The sequence below is a fragment of the Eublepharis macularius genome, chromosome 1 (assembly GCF_028583425.1).
Source record: "Eublepharis macularius isolate TG4126 chromosome 1, MPM_Emac_v1.0, whole genome shotgun sequence".
Lineage (NCBI taxonomy): Eukaryota > Metazoa > Chordata > Lepidosauria > Squamata > Eublepharidae > Eublepharis > Eublepharis macularius.
The window spans coordinates 194,545,385-194,563,555 of record NC_072790.1 but is presented as its reverse complement, the minus strand read 5'-3'; the positions used below and the strand labels follow the sequence as shown (position 1 = coordinate 194,563,555).

The following is an 18,171-nucleotide window of genomic DNA, read 5'->3' as shown; positions in this document are numbered from 1 at the left end:
TTATAATGCCTCGGAAAGCTTAGGATCAAGGAGTTTAAATGCCCGTTTCCCTGCCCTGTGCAGCAGCAGGGAAAGGGGCATTTAAACCCCAGAATCATCTGCTCATTGGGGGCTTCCCCAACGAGCAGCTGAGTGCCGGTGCCACTGTTGGGGCCAGAGAACTCCCCGGCCCTGACCAGGGCGGCTGAATGGGGTGGTGGGGATGTAGGTGTATGCCTGTGAGTTCCCGTCGAGCGCTCCATTCAGCTGCCGCGGTCAAGGCCGGGGAGTTCCCTGGCCCCATCTGCGGCAGCTGAAGGGTGCGGCGGGGATGCAGGCAAATGCCCGCGAGTCCCCACCGGGCGGTCCCTTCAGCTGCCGCAGACGGGACTGGGGCCCCTGTCCGCGGTGGCTGAATGGGGCAGCGAGGAAGTAGGCATAAACCTGCAAGTCCCCATCAGGTTCTCCGTTCACCCACCACTGACGGGCCGGGGAAATCCCCGGTCCCATCAGCGGCAGGTGAAAGGGGCGGCGAGGAAGCAGGCAGAAGCCTGCACCTCCCCGCTGGGTGCGGGAGAAACAGCCCAGCACGCTCGCCCTTCCGTTGAGAGGGGGGGGAAATCTCCCCTCCCTTTCACCCTGGGAAAGTCTGCACCGCCAGGCTTTTTCTCCCCGATGTCAAAGAGACAGGGAGATTTCCCTGTCTCTTTGACACCAGGGAGAAGCAGCCCCTCACTCTCAGCACCAGGAAAGTCACCGCCAGGCTTCTTCTGCCGGGTGTCAGAGGGAGCAGCCCTGCAGCGCCAGCCCTTTAAACTATCATCTGGCAAGCAGCAGGCGGGAATCCCCCCTGCCAGCTGATAGTTTAAAGGGATCTTTAAAGGGCCAGGTAAGTGGGCTGGAGGGGAGGCGGGTAAGTGCGAGGTTTGGGGTGGGAGTGGGTGGGGGTGCTGGGAGAAAACCCAGCCCCCTGAATCACTTTGGAATGCTCCAAATCTTTACGGAGCATTCCGAAACTATTCAAATACCTGAATCCGAAGCGGCTTGCCACTTCGGGTTTTGGGTATTTCCGAATGTTTTTCCAAATATTTTCAAATGTATTTCCAAACATTTTCGGCATGAACACCCCTAAAACAGGAGAGTCTTTCCATTTCATCTATCAAGGTATATCTGGTCACTATCTCAGCGTTTCATCCCTCCTATAGACAAGAAGACAGTTTTTTCTCATCACAATTCTAAACTTTTTCTTAAGGGTTTACACAACATGTTTCTACCTGTATCCCAAATTGTTCCTGAATGGTCATTACAGTTGGTATTAGCAAAGCTGTTAATGAGAACCTTTGAGCCCTTGGCTACTTGTCACCTGATGGTCCTATCTATGAAGGTGGCACTTTTAGTAGCAATTACTTCCGGCAGTATGGTAAGCAAACTTACGTGTGGATCCACCTATCTTTAAGATCTACACAGAAAAGGTAGTACTTAGACTGAGTCTAGAATTTTCCCCAAAGGTGGTTTCCAAGTTTCATACTTCACGGGAGATCATTCTCTCAGTGTTTTTTCTGTCTCCAGTTTCTGAAACTGAGAGGACACTTCACACATTAGATGTACGAAGAGTGATTCTCTTTTATCTAGATCGTACAGCCCTTTTTATATCAGACATCTAGCTGTTTGTTTGCTTCACAGGTCCAAATAAAAGGAAAAGAGCTACCTCACAGACAGTTGCTAAGTGGATAGTTCAGGCTATCAAAATGTTCCATAAGCAAGCTAACCTACCTTGTCCTTTGGAAGTCCATGCTCATTCCTCCAGTGCTTCAAAGAGGGGTCCCTCTGTAGGATATATGCAGAGTGGCAACATGGACTTCAGCAGATACCATCAGACATTATGCTCTGGATGTGCTCAAAAGAAAAGAAGCAGGAGTGGATCAAGTAATCCTACAGTGAAGAGCCCAACCCTCCTCCTTGGGTAAGTGGCTTGCTAATCTCCCATGTGGAACGGCACAGAAGACCGACAGTGAAAGCAGGGTTACCTGTAACTGTTGTTCATTGAGGTCTTCTGTGCAGGCACATATACCCTCCCTCCTGCCCTGCTGTGTGCTCTTCACTATTCACCTGGAGAGTCTGGTGGCTCAGGAGGAGCTGAGGGTTGGGAGCGCCGCTTCTCCCAGAGTGTGGGCTGTTTAGGTGGGAAGCATCCGCATATACTCTCTAGGGGTGGAGAGGTGCTCCCTAGTGGATTAAAAGCTGTAAAACACCTCCGATCGGTAGGCCTGCACATGCGCAGTTCCATGTGTGCCTGCATAGAAAACCTCAATGAACAACAGATACAGGTAAATACAACCCTGTTTTCCTTGCAAGCCTTCTTAAAACCCTTTCCCCTTACAGACTGCACAGTTTGCATTGGGCTTGCATATGTCTTCTACTGCTGGTCTTTCTTTGTTTTCAGGCGTATCAATATTGGATCAAGATTCCAGGCTGATATCCCTGAACTTAAAGACGTAACCTCAGTGGGGAAAGAGGATCATAAGGCAACTTTAGTGTGGAAACCATGGCCAGAACTGGAAGATGACCCTTCCCAACAAAGAGGTATTGTGTTTTGTCTTTGTAATGGAGTTTTTATCACTAGATGATAAATGCCTGCCGCATCCATTCTTGAGAAGTTATTTGTATGTGTCACAGCAAATGATGCAGTACATATTGTTCTCCTCTGTTCCATTTGGGTTATTGTTCCACTTTTGTTTTATAGTATGGAAGTTCTTGCTTCATTAAATATATACTATCCTTCATGTGACATTCTCTCTCTCTAATCTCACATCCCATAATATCCTTTATTTATAATATCCATAATATCCCAATCATGTTGCTGCCACTCTAGCTTTATAATATGTGCCTGCCACTCCCCCTTTTCTTTATTTTATGCTATTAAAAATAATACTTGCTGGATGCACCAAAGTACCTATTCAGCTGTCCTTTTCAATAGACTGTCTGCAGTATTCTGCCCCTTTACTCTCAGAGTAAAGGGGCAAAATACCCCTTGACTCAGAGAGTAAAAGGGCAGAATACTCTCAGAATACTCTCGATTCTTACTGCGACTGTCAGAATTGTTCATATTTGACTTTACAGAATTTATACGTTCACTGCCATGTTGAATAAGGTGATGTAACTATATTATTTTGGATTTTCTTCATGTAGTGAATGAACTCTTAAATATGTGTTGTTCAAGTGCATTACCTGGTGGAGGAACCAACATGGAATATGGTTTGCATTCTCTCTTTGAGGCTAAAGGGAATATTATGGTAAGATAAGTTCACTTTCAGTAACTTGATCACATTTTAAAAAGGCACATTGAATATACTTTTGACAGGGACATCTCAAAGAATTTTTTGAAGAACAAATCGTGAGATTTTAAATGCTGTTGAGCATCCCTAAACATCCTGGGATTATGGTACATAAAGGACTGACTCCACCCACATGAAGCTGCACATGATCTCATATCTTCTCAGAGTTCTGCTTTGTATGCCTGTGTGGTTGCAGGCAAGCTTGATGAATATGCAAAATGAAGTTTTTTCAATTGTTGAAACCTGATTGTGGAATTCCCTCCCCCAGGCAAACAAACTAATCTGGTCTCCCCTGCACTGAGACTTTGATGTCTTGTTAAGATGTTTGTATTTTGCAAGGCATTAGATAAAGGGAGTCATCATGTCCTCAGTTTTTTTTGTGCTGCGTATTTTACTGCTGTTGCTGTTCAGTCTTGATTTTGATTTTTCTAAAAAAAACCAAAACCCTTCTTAAACTGCATTTTATAGGATGTGTTGTAAACATGTTTGTGCTCTGTTAGCCTCCTTGTTTAAGATGTAAGTGGTACAAAGGCTGGAGACAAGTGGTCTGAATTGAATGAGACAAAACATAGGCATTAAAAACAAAAATATCCAATAAACGTTACTCTGCACCTGCTTAATTATGGTTGCTGAAAGCCAGCCAAAGATGAAAGCTTTACGTCTCTTCTGGAAAGAGCCTTGAATATGATCCATCTAATTACAGCTTTGTTTGAACTGTGCTTTTTTATACATAGTTTTGTGACCCTCCTTCTTCCTCGTCTCCCTCAGGATTTTTTTCTTCTATACACCCCAACTGTTGGAACTGTGATTTCAAGAGATAATCTGGAGATGGAATATTTCCTTCTTTTTCTTCACCCCACTTCCCCACCAAAAAGTGCCACTGCTGAGCTATGGTGTTCAAGGGGGTTCTTCCCTAACGAGAATAAAAACAGATTTGGGTAGTGATTTTCAGTGTGGGAAAATATGGTGAGGGAAAAGAGTTAAACGACCATCTTCCCTCGGACCCCACTCCATTTCTCTTGCTCTGACAGCTTCCACAGCTGCAGTCTATAAAACCAGCTATATCTGGGAAAGGATGATGGAACTATACTTAAGAGTGCCATCCTAAGCACATTTACACCCTTCTAAGTCCATTGAAATTGAGTCTGCTTAGGAGGGCACTGTTTATGTATAGTCCTGCCCTAAATGTTAGGATTTTTAAATGTAATTCTTATAACTGAAAAAAGAATGTGAAAACTAGGACTTTCTACCTACCTACCAGATCTGAACAAAGTCAGTGGCTCTAGTCCGACTGTAATTGTGGGAAATGTTATGCATGTGGCTAGGGATGTACATCCCATGTCAAAAGACGCATCCCGTCATTTCATTATTGCCATTGAACATTGCTCATGTGTACAAATATCTCTTGCTGGGTTGGAGCTGCTTTCCAAGAAAATTCTTTCTCCTAGACAGGCATTCAGGTGTGTGCACACACACGAATGTAATTGGTGTGCTTCATAAGAACTGGCTTTTCATATTATTTCTGTTTATCTTTTCTCTGATACTCATTGTGTAGTGAATTGGGGTTAAGTATTATGGGGGTACTCCTAAGCCGACTTACTCAGAAGTAGAATGGTCTGGGTGTTCCCGATTCAGGTCCCTCCTCTGCCTTGGAAGCTTGCTGGGTGACCTTGGGCCAGTCATACACTCTCAGCCCGACCTACTTCACAGGCTTGTTGCGAGGACAAAATGAGGAGAGCATTCAAGAGAAAGGCAGGACATAAATGAAGAAAATTAAGAAAATTATTTTAAATGCCACCAGCTCACAGCTATTCATCTACACCACTACTATTAGTGGGATATCATTTCAGACATGATGATACAGCATGGTTATGATCTCACAATCTGTCAGCAGAAATCGCAGGTGGCCACAGGTCTTCCTGCAGCACTCCCTTCCCCCCAGCAGCCATTTCTAGCCCTTCTGTGGGCGGAAGCCACTGACTGAAAAAGCAGAAGGGAGGGGATTTCACCCCCTTCCCCACCACAGTCTCCACACCTGCATGGATCAGGGAATAAACTTTACTGAGGGTTTGGAAATAACTCCAGGGGGTGGGGGGAGCTGGAAGATTAATAAATTCTTTCATGGACCTCACAGGGCCCTAATGCTGGCTCCAGCTCCAGATCTTAAATCATATGCATATGAAGGTACCATGTGAGTGCACACAGCCATATAATGGTTTCCATGCTACTTTGCATGCAACTATAGGAATTGTTTATGAATAAGCTCCAGTCTAGAAAGTGCCATTTTCTCTTCTCAGTTGAGTACTCACCAGATTGCCAAAATCAGTCTATGTTCTCTCACTCTCTTAGCATTAGCTCTTCCATTCAGTCGCATAAGCATACTGCTCTACTTTATAGGGCTATTGTATGACTTAAGGAGAATATGCAAATAGAACTTCTTGAACATTCAGGGAGAAGGTGATGGAAACACTAAATATATATTGCTAAAACAATTACCGACAGTATGTAAGGAATGCTGCATGGTTTGTTTTGTCTATTTTTGTCTTGTAGGTTACTCTGGAGATGCTTCTTTTGTTGAAACCAGTGAGAGCAAAATCACACCCCCTGGCAAACTATCACTATGCTGGTAAGTTCCTTAACAGTTGAGGAAGACCTATGTCTTCTCTTTCCTCTGTGCAACCTGATGCACTTAAAAAAGCAGCTCCTTCTTTCCTTTTTACAAACTTTATCTGCACTCTGCTACCCACATGTCACACATCTTGACTTTACCTTCGGGGCAGCAGTGGTGGAATGCAGAAAAATTGACAGTTATGGAAGAAGTTTTCACCTGCCTCCACATCCTTTCTGTCTCTGGAACTTTATATTCAAGGTGTCCCTGGGCTCCGTTTGAGAGTAAAGGGTGTAAACAATCTAAACGTTTTTAAGAGATCTCAGGAAGGCTGCACAATCAACTTCTTCCAGAGCATAGCTAATGGCTAATAGGCTCCAGTTTAGTTTGGTGTGCATTGTTAAATTGATAATAGCCAGTTTGGTGTAGTGGTTAAGAGTGGTGGAACTCTAATCTGGAGAACCAGGTTTGATTCCCCACTCCTCTGCTTGAAGCCAGGTGAGTGACCTTGGGTCAGTCACAGCTCTTCCAGAGCTCTCTCAGCCTCACCCACTTTACAGGGTGATTGTTGTGGGGATAATAATAATATACTTGGTAAACCACTCTGAGTACGTGTTAAGTTGTCCTTAAGGGCGGTATATAAATCAAATATTATTATTAATAAAAACTAGATTATGTTCTTCCTCATTTCTTTCCCCAGGTTCTGACAAGTGGTCCCCCCTTGAAAAGAAATTGTTTAATAAAGCTCTGTCCACATACAGCAAAGACTTCATTTTGGTACAGAAAATGGTAAGATGATTTTTAAAATTCTTTGTTGGGTTGCTTCTGAACTTTTGGTTTCCTGTTCCTTTTATTTAACAGCCCATCCTAATGGTAGACCATAGAGACAATGTTCAAGAACTCCTAGCTGAAAGAAGAATTTCGTGCATTTGAGTCAGAGAGATGCTATTACTTTTTGTTCTTTTTTTAAAAAATCACAAGCACATTGAATGTTAATTGGATCTTGAAGTTAGAGTGAATAAAAATCCTTGAGGAGGGAGAGAAAGTGAGCCAGAATTGTAAGAAAGAGTTGGGTTTAGATTACTTACCAGTCTCTTTCTCTGTCAATATCATCTACTTTGTAAGAGTGATTTTTGTGAGGATAAAACAGGATAATTAATTGAATAGCACTCAGAAGGCCATGGAAGAAGAGGGGGAAGATGCGTCTTTATGTAATTCTCCACTAAAATCCAAACCACAGTTTAAACCAGGAGTCCCAGTCTTGTTGATCCTGTGGAATTTTGAAGAGAGTTAGTGGATGGCACCACAAAAGGGCTGTCATGGGGAGCGAGACTAGTCACAGAATTTTAAGAGGATGCAACCCCAACATTCTCTTATGATGCAGGTAGCTGTTATCTGAATGGGTGGTGGTGATTCTTGGCTGCTTCTGCAGCAACTCCTGCCCCAGTGTGGTAGACTAAAGCCAGGGCTGCCTTTTTGCATTAGGGAAGAAGTGCTTTGAGAATGGAGGTAGTGGTGCTGTAGTGCTCATGGGCAGCACATTGGGGATCTCCGTTTTAGACATTTGATATTTACTCCAACCTCAGAGACATCTAATATGGTGCAGTATGTCACAAGCCATGAGTGATAAATGTTTTCGTTCTGAGTGCCTGAGCATTGAACGCTAAACAGTAAACTGACGTTGTAACATCTGAATACTGTTTAACTGCAGGTGAAGTCTAAGACAGTGGCACAGTGTGTGGAATACTATTATACTTGGAAGAAAATAATGCATTTAGGACGGAAGCACAGAACACGTCAAGTGGAAATAAAAGAGGAATGTTTGGTAAGCATTTTTTTAGAAATTGGAACCTCCAGTTTTGATTTGTACATGTGAAAATCTTGCTTGTGCTGGAGCAACATATATTATTTTTCCTCAGCGGTGCAACCTCTAGCAATGGGGGTTCTGTTGTACAGGCACTGTTTTGCTTTACTGTACCAGTGCGCTCTAGGTGCATGGTTTTTCTAAAGTGGGGAAAACAGCACCTATTTCTAACATAACTTCAAGGAGTAAGACAAACTGCTTTTAAAGTAACAAGGAAAGGTTGAAATCACCTGCACTGCATTTCATATAAACATACCTTTTCTTTTTATGGGAGAAGGTCTAAAAAACTGCAAGAAGTAGTTGGGGGGGACTCATTCTCCCTCTAACAAAAGGAACAGGGAAAAAGACTTCAGACAAGGGAATAAATATTTCTCAGAAAGCAGTAGAATTTGGTCCAGCCCAGCAGTTAATATCCTCTTTCCAAATCCTGCTTCCTGTGGTCCTGCTTGCAGAGGCAAAGGGCATGGTGACCAGAGACAGGCCTTTTTCAGTAGTGACACTTCACCTTTGGAACGCCCTCCTTCCTAAGGCTTGCCTAGTGCCTACTTTTATGCCCCAGGCCAAAACATTTATTATTAGTAGTAGCTCTTATTTGTTGTTTTAGTAATCTTATTGCATTGTTTTTACTGTTACCTTTCTCAGGAAGGAGACACAGCATATATAGTCTCTAAATGAATGCAGGTCTAAGATTGGTATTTGAGAGCCTCCTTATACATTTCCAATGTGTATAAACAAGTTGGAGTCAGAAGAAGTGTGGTTGATTTCCTGGCAGAGAATCCCAGGTTTACCTGGCTCTCTCCAAGGGTAAGGGGTACTAGCAAGGGCTTGCCTTCACCAGTTGAGGGTCAATTATTTTGTAAAGAAGCTTGCCCACACATTCTTAGTCTAGTTCTTCTGCTTGCCTGTAAAATCCATGTGTTTTTCAGACAAGTGGAGAAGAAGAGGATTTGGACGATGAAGAGCAAATGGATGAAGACAGAAAATCTATAAAAGAAGAGGAAACTGAAAATCAGAATTCTCCTGAGCCACCACCTATTGCGCTTGGTGCGCCTATTAACCTGCCTTCCCTGCAGAGCCTCACGATCCCTGTGACTTCTTTTACCTGTGAAATACCAGACTGTGGAGCTGTAGGTGTATTTGATAACATAAAAAATAGTGGAGAAGCGTTTGTGTGCATGCATTTGAGTAGTGTACGTTCTATGACTTGTGTTCACATACAAAAATTAGTGTTGGATACAGAGTTTAGCTTTCTTTTTTCAGAACATGAGACTTTCTCTGTAATGAAGATTGAAATGATTGCAGAGCAGGCCAGGCAGAAGGGTGGAATGCTGAACAAAATTTTCCTTGCTCCCTAGAGTGTTTCTTGAGGGTGGTGGTGCTGATGTTTCAGATATAATGGCAAACAATGTTTTTTCACAACATGAATGAGCCTGGGGAATTCTTGAGCTTTGAATCCATCTCTGATCCCCTCACAGCCATCTAACTAGCTATTTCCAGGTTTGCAACAAACCGTAACACACCCTCTGGCAAACTGTGGTTTATGCTTGTCCTGCAAGGCATGATCCAAAACTGGGAATAAGCCATAGTTTGGTCTCCTGGTTTGCAAATGTGGGGGTATGGAATACACCCAGTTGGCCCAGGTTATAAATTACTGGACCTTAACAAAGTATTCACCTCTTAAGCCTCATTCCAGCACCACCAGCAGAAATGAGATTTTTCATCACTTGCCTCATGCATGAGCAAGTAAACAGAGATCGTTTGGGTTTTGTTTGCTATAGACCTGTTGTTTTTGTTTTGTTGGCTCTTAACAGTGGTAGCTAAATAGGAACTCAATGTCCAGAGGTAGTATCCCTGTGCAGCCTGGTGCTGTGGGAAAAATACAATGTTGCTTGTTAGAAATGGGCTATCTTAGGTTTTGAGCAATGAGGGGGGGAAAACCCAAACAGTTTAAAGTGCTTGATTATTTACTCCTCTATTTTACTTTGCCTCTGAGAACCATTTCGTGGTGGTAGTGGTGTTTTGTTTTGTTTTTTACCACTAGATGTTCAGCTCTAGACAAGCCCTGAATGGCCATGCTCGCATTCATGGTGGTACAAACCCTGTGGTGAAAACTCGCTATGGAGGCCCTGGCACTAAGCAGAAACCGAATTCCCAGAATGAGTACTGCTCTATCAAAAACTCTCCAGCGCATAGTACAGCAAGTGGCGAGACTGATCCCCCTACAGTTTTCCCTTGTAAAGAATGTGGCAAGTGAGTAATTTTCTATCTGTGACAGACTTGTAGCGTATTTTCTATTTTTAAAAACCTCATGGGTCTACAAATCATCAATGAGGTACAAAAGCTACCATTTGAGTAGGGCTTTGTAATTGTACCATGTAAACACTGGGAAAGTCATGTGGTATCTGCTAAGATGGCATTCAGCTCTCTTGAAACACCTATACCTTCGGTATACTACTGTATCATGAATTTCAAGAGGCATACCACTCAAAGATCTTGCATTTTCACCTGGTGCCATTTTTTTTTAACAAATCATATCTGATTTATTTTCCTGAAGAGTAAATTCTCTACTAAAACATCTGATAAAAACTATATGGCTTCTTGAAGGTCCAAAACTGGGTGATTTTGAACATTCATGTTGAATCCCAAGCAGTTTTTGTGATTGTCTTAACATTTAGACATGCAGCAGGGAATTCTGTCAATCACATAAATACACTTGTAAGTATTCACTGAAAAATGGGGAAATGATTCCCTAAAACTGTGAACATTGTGGCCTAAAAGGGAAAGAAGGTTGAAGAAGGCCTATACAGATGATAACTTCCCACCCTTACAAAAACAATCAGAAAAGGTTGGAATGACGCCCTCCCAGATCATTCCCTTACGTGATGAGAAATAAACTGACCTATTTCAGTGAATACTTACAAGTGTATTTACGTGTTCTCCAGGCCAAGGCCTATGAGAGTGAGGGAATCACATTGTCTAGATGGAAAGCACAGCTGTGATGGGCTGCACATGGTAAAAAGCCTGGAAGTGCTGTACACACTGCAGCATGGCTATTAAGGGTTAATCCCTCACAGAATTAGAAAGCTTTGAGTGGCAGGCTACTCCAAGGGATCCGATTGGGTAGCATGAGCAGAAAAGAGGAGGGTTGGTTTTCATTCATAGCAGAGAGTGGAATCCAGTGTGAAGAGAAGGAGAGGTGGAGTCCTAACAGAGACAGCAGTTTTAAGCCTGACAGGAGAACTGAGGAAAGTTGGCAAGGAGGTTGGGAAGTGAGTGCAGACTTTCAAATGAGCCAAAGAAAAGGGGATAGATCTTCTAAGGACAGGAGATTTTCCCTGCCCAGTCAAACAAGGAGGTAACTCTGGAGAGAGAAGAGATCCCTGGCTGGGTGTGATTGGAAACTGCCTGTGGAGACCTTCGGATTCAGATAACAACTGAAGGAGAGCTCTGATGTTTGAAGAAAAGGGGATTGGGGTATTAGAAAGTGGGTACCCACTCCTATCTCCAAAACAGAAAGACAATACTAAAAGAAAGTATAGTAGAGTATTTGGGGAAAACCAGTGGAACAAAGGGAACATTTAAGTATCTGTGAAGAGCATAAGAACTAAAATCTGTGCATGTACTGATTTTATCTCATAAATGTTCAACCCCTGATTTAAACCGTTCCCTTCTAAAATAAATAAATTAGTTAGTTATTTTTGAATTTTAAAAACACCTCAGGTGCCATTTCTGCTGTCTAAGAATGAGGGAACATCATAACATCCAACACAATGAGCCACTGACACCAAATTTTGGACATTCACTGCACGCATGCTTATTTCTTAATGTGTTCAAATGAATCCTTCTGAAATCTGCATTCCCCCCCCCCCTCATCCTTGTCCTCTCCAGAATGTTTTTCAAAATCAAAAGTCGCAATGCCCACATGAAAACACACCGGCAACAGGAAGAGCAACAAAGGCAGAAAGCCCAGAAGGCTGCTGTTGCAGCTGAAATGGCAGCTACTATTGCAAGGACTACAGGGCCAGCTGGCCGTGCCTTGATTCCATTGGATCACATGGATTTGATCAAGCACGTTGAACAAGTGGATGAGCTCGACAGTGATGTTGTTCAGGAACTGGGAGATGTAATAGACAGTACTGAAGGGATAGACCCTGATCTCTTACTAGATGAAGATGACCCTGAATTACTTCAAGATGATGTTGAGCTCTAGAAGAGACAAACTGGCCTGTAAAAACTACAGATGCTCATTGACATTACTTCCTCTACCAGGAGGGCCAAGTATTGACTTCCCTTTTATTTTAAACTCTTTGAATAGTTGGAAGACTTTTTATCCAGGAATGGAAAATAAATTTGAGTGGTCTTCTTCTTTGGGTGGGAATGGTAAATTAGGTTCAGTTTTGAAAGATGAAAAATGATTCATTTTGTTCCCCTTTTAAAAGGTATTTTAGTTCTAATACTGTGGAAACCAAAAGTGCAGAGAAGTTCATGTTTCTGTTCTGTTTCCTTTCTAACTTTTTTCATAAAAATCCCCAAATTCTTTTTAACTCCTCAGGGTCTTTCATCTTCTTGCCCCCCACCACAGGACACTTAAGGATAATTTTTTAAATGTTTCATTTTGTGCCTTCCTGCAACAATTCTTACGTCAAATACTTTCAAATGACAGATGATGGACCATTAACTGTTTCCGCCATAAACACAAGGCTGAAATAGAAATGAGTAGGTGGCATCTTGATAAAACAAATTGCCCAGAATTGATGCACCTTCCGTTGCCTTTCTGCTAGAGAAGCTGTCTGGGGCCAGTATAGCATTTGAGGCTGATATTTTCCCCTAGCCTAGAAGGCTCTGTGCCAAATGAAGATTTCCAAGGCGTCTTCGTATTTGTTGTAACCAGGTGTGGACTGGTTTTTAATTTCCTCATTGAGAGGTAGACTGACTCAGTGGGTTATTCCATTTACTTTGTTTGGATGTGAAAGAAAAGTGATCAACCAAGGTGGCCGGGGGGGATGTGAAAATAGCTAGATTAATTTAATGTTTTACTGACTCTTAAAAGCTTTATGTGCAGTTCATTTGTTTAAAAATAGTTATTTTAATTGTGCACTTCAGAACTTCCATTTAACAGGGTTCAGAAGAGACAGAGTAAGTGAATTCAGAGTTGGAAGAAAGATGGTTCTTTGACCTTCTCTTTAGAGGACCGGCTGAAATGAATCTTACTCCCACACAACACATTGAATAATATTGGCAAGGATGTGTTAGCGATTTTAAAATACACTAGAATACCATTCATAAAACTGCATTGTTAGAAAAGTTGTCCTTCAGCATTGAAAGGGAGATAACTTCTTTTATGGTGATAGTAGTGCAAAAGCATTATCCCAAGGACACAGTACACATACTTTTCTCACAGACAAAAGAAAGGGAGGGGGAGAATGTCTACCATAAGGAAAAACAACTATAACTAATGGGATTCTTTGTCACATTTTTCAATTTGTACTTTGCACTACACAGAAACTTGGTAAGTGTCTGTTTATAAAACATTCTTTAAAGCTACTTCGTTATAGCAGCTTTAGTGTGTGTAGAGGGGGAGCTGCAGTGTGCTACTCTACTCTCATGTAAATTGGGCCATATACCGTATACAAAACAGGGTAACTCCTGCACACTCAGAATTCTGCTTGAGCTCTGGAACCCCATAGAGTTTTGGATCATGGCCAAAGAACTTTAAAACCTGCTGTTTACAAAAGTGTGCGTGTGTGTTTTTAAGTGGTGGAAAGGTTAGGTATAATAATGCTAAATTTTTCTTCCTGAAGATACTCAGTAATGGGCCCGTAGATTTACTCTTGGGAACACTATTGAATTTGAACAGCTTTGTGGGGCCTGGAGGGCAGGGGTCTTTTATATCTCCAGCTCAGAATGCAACACAGGAAATGTTGATCATGTTTCATATCTGGTAGCAATTCTGAAGTTCAATTTTCTGAAAACATTTAACTGCTACTTTTTCTTGTTATTTTTAACAATTTGTAAGTTTGCAAATTGAGTCCAAAGAAAATGTTTGTGATTCTGGACCTTTTCTTCCTGGTTTTGCTTTGTCTATTTGTTTAAATAAGCACAAACTAGAGTGTAAAACATTTTCATGAAGGGTAAACATTTTGCACACACCTTACGCCAAATGAATGAAAGGGGAATTATAAAAAGTTCCTTTCTTTCCTTGCTTTGTTCTTGGCCAAACCATGCTCAACTTTTTGAATGACCTGGCTTCTCAGTTTGTAGCTGTTTCCCTTCACTAGCCAGCATTGGGATTATTCGCCATACACAGTTTTCTGGATCATGGGTCATTGTTTAGAAATGTGCAAAGTGAGTGCAAAATATATATTTTTTCCTCCTAAGACCCAGGATGTATACTATTAAAATGCCTAGAGAACAATAATGTGGATGTTTTTAGCAAAGCCAAACTGTCCATACCCAATTTCTGAAATTCCCATTAATGTTTAAATATTGTACCAGTCATGGGCGGCATCACCGAGAGGTAATATTTAGATGCTACAAAAATTAGATTCAGTTTGAGACAATTGAAATTTGAATATTGCAGTGTTCTTTAGGAACATATTAGCATGAAGAAAATAACATTTGGCCAAGCACATTACAGTTAGAGCCACCACTTCTATCCACTTGGAGTTGAGGCAGGGGGAGAGTGCTAGTATGTTCATACAAATGGCTGTCAGATAGTGGCTTTCATTGGAGAAATTGCCAGGTTTTCTGGGTAACTACCTCCCCAGGAGTGACACTGGGCTAAGATGTTGTTTCCTTGGTATGGCTGTGTCCTTGGAAAATTTGAGAACATTTTGGCATAGAAATAATCTGAACAATACGCAATGCCGCTGGAATCATTGAATGACATTTGAAAGTATTTGATAAATACAGAGGCTATTCAAATGTTCCTTAGTAGTCACTTTCCCCCAAGTTTATTCAAGAAGCTCCTCCATTAGGAGGAAACAGTTTCATCTGGCTTCTTTTGGGGGTGTTGAATGTGCAGTATCACTGCATCTGTTACAGTAAACATGCACTATTTACCTCTGCTGTTCTGTTGTTGCCAGGCAATCTTTATTGTCAATGAACTTGGCAAGGGGGGTTAAGAAATAATACCAGTTTGTGTGCCCTGTTGAGCACTACCAGGCACCTGGTTGGGAAAATGTATGAAGATACCTTGCAGACATGCTCTTACATGATCACTCCCTGTCTCCAAGGGTTAGCTAATGTGGCTGGGTTGTGTGCTATTTGAAAGCATATCTGCTTTTGTATTTAAATGTTTGTTGGCTGTGATGATTTGCAATGATTGCCTGTCTGTTGTATCTCATAATATTTCTTAACAATCCTCTAACCCAATCTTTTGTGCAATTCTGAAGGATAACTCTTAAAGATCTATTTAATCATCTGAAAGAGTTCTTTTTCCTTCCTTCGATTTAAGAAAGGAAGATAATAGAATTTCTAGAATTTGTTAGTCCTCCAGTTAAACGTAGTGCTAAGTCCTTTCATAGTCATGGCCAAGTCTTGTCTTTAAATGGTGCATGATTCAGAGTGAAGGAACTGAGGCGCATGTGCCCCATTTTACCCACAGCATTTTAAGTTCTCAGGCTCCTCTGTTGAAGGATTGCGCCAGTTGAGAAAGAATAAAGTAGAAATATGCCCTATCCTGCTTCATTGTTCGTATGTAATCCCAAACACTTCACTCAACAGCTGTTGCAAGGCTAGGCTAGAATCAGAACTATGTATTCATAGAGTACAAGGTATTTGAAGCTGGCTACAAGTTATACTCACCATGCAAAAAGAAGCCAGGCTGTTAAAAATTCTGCTGATTGTAGACGATCATGAGCCATAACAATATTGCCCATCTAAGATAGAAAACAGCTACGATCTCAGCAATATCAGATTTTCTATAGTACAAATCAAGACAAAACAATTTAAATAGTTTTCCAAATCCTAGAGCCAACAAATCTTTATGTACCAAGAAACAAGTCAGCGTTTGTTATTAAAGAACATTATGCTGAAAAAAGGTCTCACACACATTTACCTTTAAAGTCCAGTTTAGCAGCTGACTTAGAAAATAAGACAGAAGCCAAGTAACCAACCACTTATGACAATTACATTTGAGTAATACTCAAATGTAGCAGCAGATCTTCCACTATATTGGCAAACCAGTTTAACAAAACATTGCTCATCTAAAGCTTTGCTACAATTAATCCATATTAGGGCAATATGGATTATTGTACCATGGGATACCTCTCTCATGATAATATTTCAGACAGTATTGGTTACTCTGGATTCACTGCAAAGCTGTTATTGTTAAGTAGTATCCTGATCTTAGATTGGAAAGTATTATGGAGAGCATTACCACAACTTGCTACAGTCCAAATTCTTCTTGTCCTTACTAGCTTAACAATTTGACACTATTTTGGCAGATAAGGTACAGTATATAACATACACAGTGTTCAAATATTAACTGATAGTTTGTGGAGAGATTTCAAAAGCAAAGAGAATCTATTGTATCTGAACAGAAATAAACGAACAATCCCCAAATACATATTTTACAAAATATGTAGTTCTAGAGATGATAAAATGGCTTAAAATAACCAAAGAGAATCTCAAACTAATCCCTGAAGATCTGTGGATAATTGTTTAAACTTCATTTGTGGTTTCTGTATTCTTAAGAGTTGCAGTAATGAGTATAATTACAATATGATTTATATTTTGTCCGAAAACTTGGGGTTTTGTTAATGGTTCTCATGTTCATTGCAATAGGATTTCAGTAGTGAAGAAATGGAAACTATATAGCAAAAGGAAAAAATATATTTTATGGAGAAATCTTATTTTCAAACATATTTAACTGCTGTTATATTGTTACAGAAAAGCTATACATAGTTTTGAAATTGTAGTGTAGTATAAAAATGTTCGAGGGGAAAATGAATGTTTTAATCTAGTTCTTTTTATTTTTTAAGTAAATCTTTACTTGTTAATGCTTTGTTGCACCTGAGTTGCATGTGGTTTAACTTCAGGATGTAAATTTATTCAGGTTTGCACTAAAATGCTTAATTTCATAATATATGACATAACCCCCCCCCCTCCTTTGGCATGCATCCGATCTGGTACATTACAAAGCACTTTGTATAGGTTATTTCAGCTTTTTCTTATATAGAGAGATAATTGTATTTGTAAAATCAAAGGGAATCTATGTAAAAGTTTGCCAAAAAGGACAGTATTTTATACTTTTGATAAGATGTAGTTTGTTAATTTTTTTGTTCATGTGATGAAAATTTCTTTTAAATAAATTAATCTTCATTTAAAGTGTGTGGAGGGATCCCCCCCCTTTAAAGTAAGGTGCATGAACAAATAATGTTTTTCATTGACGCTAAGAGAAAGGATGTTCCAGAGTCACTCAGCTGCTGCCCACAGCACGCACACCTTCACCAAGCTACTTTTTTAAAACTCCAGAAGCTTCTTGTGAGAAAAAATATTTCAAGCTTTATATAGCTGTATGTTCTATCTTTTGAGTATTGCTTATTCACCAAATGTGATATGCCAAGAAGCCAGTTTCTTTAGAAATGTGATCGTTTTGCCTACATAACGCAAATTGCAGCAGCACCAAATAATGTACACCATGTAGAAATTATTTCAATTTATGAGATTTCAGCTGATGTCTGATGTCATCCTGTTGTTTTTAATTGGTACATTTTCCACCAATGGCATGTAATGTTTTCTGATAGCCAAGAGTCCTTCCAGTTTTTGAAGGAACTGTAGTGTTACGCAAACCCCACTGGCAGCAGCGTGAAATTACTGGGGCGCTATTTACCTGGGTTGATTCCCAAGAGAGAACACTGGAGTTTTGCATATTTTTTTTGTAGCATTTGCTGTATAAACATTGAAGTAGAGCACAGGCAGCAGCACAGAGGCATTCCTCCAGGGCAGAAAATCCATTATCCCGCATCAGGCCTCCAGAAGAGGAAGAGAAATCTTGCACCCACAAGGTGCTTCAGCCAGAGCTTGTCTGCTACAGAATCTAAGCTATTATTTATTTTCATGCAGATGTTCACCTGCCTTCTTCCTTCAACATGGAAAGGCTCGTTTCTTCTGAGACCTGAAGAGGTTCCTTGGGCAGAACTATTTACCCAACAACTGAGATCATTTGTACAATCTTTGAGAAGCATTACCATTCCTTTTGTGATGAGCCTTGGTTTCCCCTACATTAGACCAAGTCACAGCCAAGCTTGCAACAATACATTGTACAGAAGGAGATACACAAATACTTTTATAAAAGAATAGGAAAAGTCAAGCCAAAAAGGAGCCCCTCCTTGCTATAATGAACTTCCTTGGTATTTCTAATGTTGTGAAATGATGCAGAA

At 40.9% G+C, this 18,171-nt stretch overlaps 1 protein-coding gene across 1 annotated transcript in view; it reads left to right on the top strand.

Annotated features, from left to right (window-relative positions):
* The window catches only part of TRERF1 (transcriptional regulating factor 1), a 131,049-nt gene extending 113,979 nt beyond the window's left edge, over nucleotides 1-17,070 (top strand). Inside the window, exons 8-15 of the mRNA XM_054982429.1 lie at nucleotides 2,423-2,562; nucleotides 3,169-3,272; nucleotides 5,865-5,940; nucleotides 6,623-6,711; nucleotides 7,634-7,747; nucleotides 8,713-8,913; nucleotides 9,828-10,036; nucleotides 11,675-17,070. Of these exons, the coding sequence (XP_054838404.1) occupies nucleotides 2,423-2,562; nucleotides 3,169-3,272; nucleotides 5,865-5,940; nucleotides 6,623-6,711; nucleotides 7,634-7,747; nucleotides 8,713-8,913; nucleotides 9,828-10,036; nucleotides 11,675-11,996 (1,255 nt within the window). The 3' untranslated portion in view covers nucleotides 11,997-17,070. The remainder of the gene's footprint in view (nucleotides 1-2,422; nucleotides 2,563-3,168; nucleotides 3,273-5,864; nucleotides 5,941-6,622; nucleotides 6,712-7,633; nucleotides 7,748-8,712; nucleotides 8,914-9,827; nucleotides 10,037-11,674) is intronic.
* The last annotated feature ends 1,101 nt before the right edge of the window (nucleotides 17,071-18,171 follow it).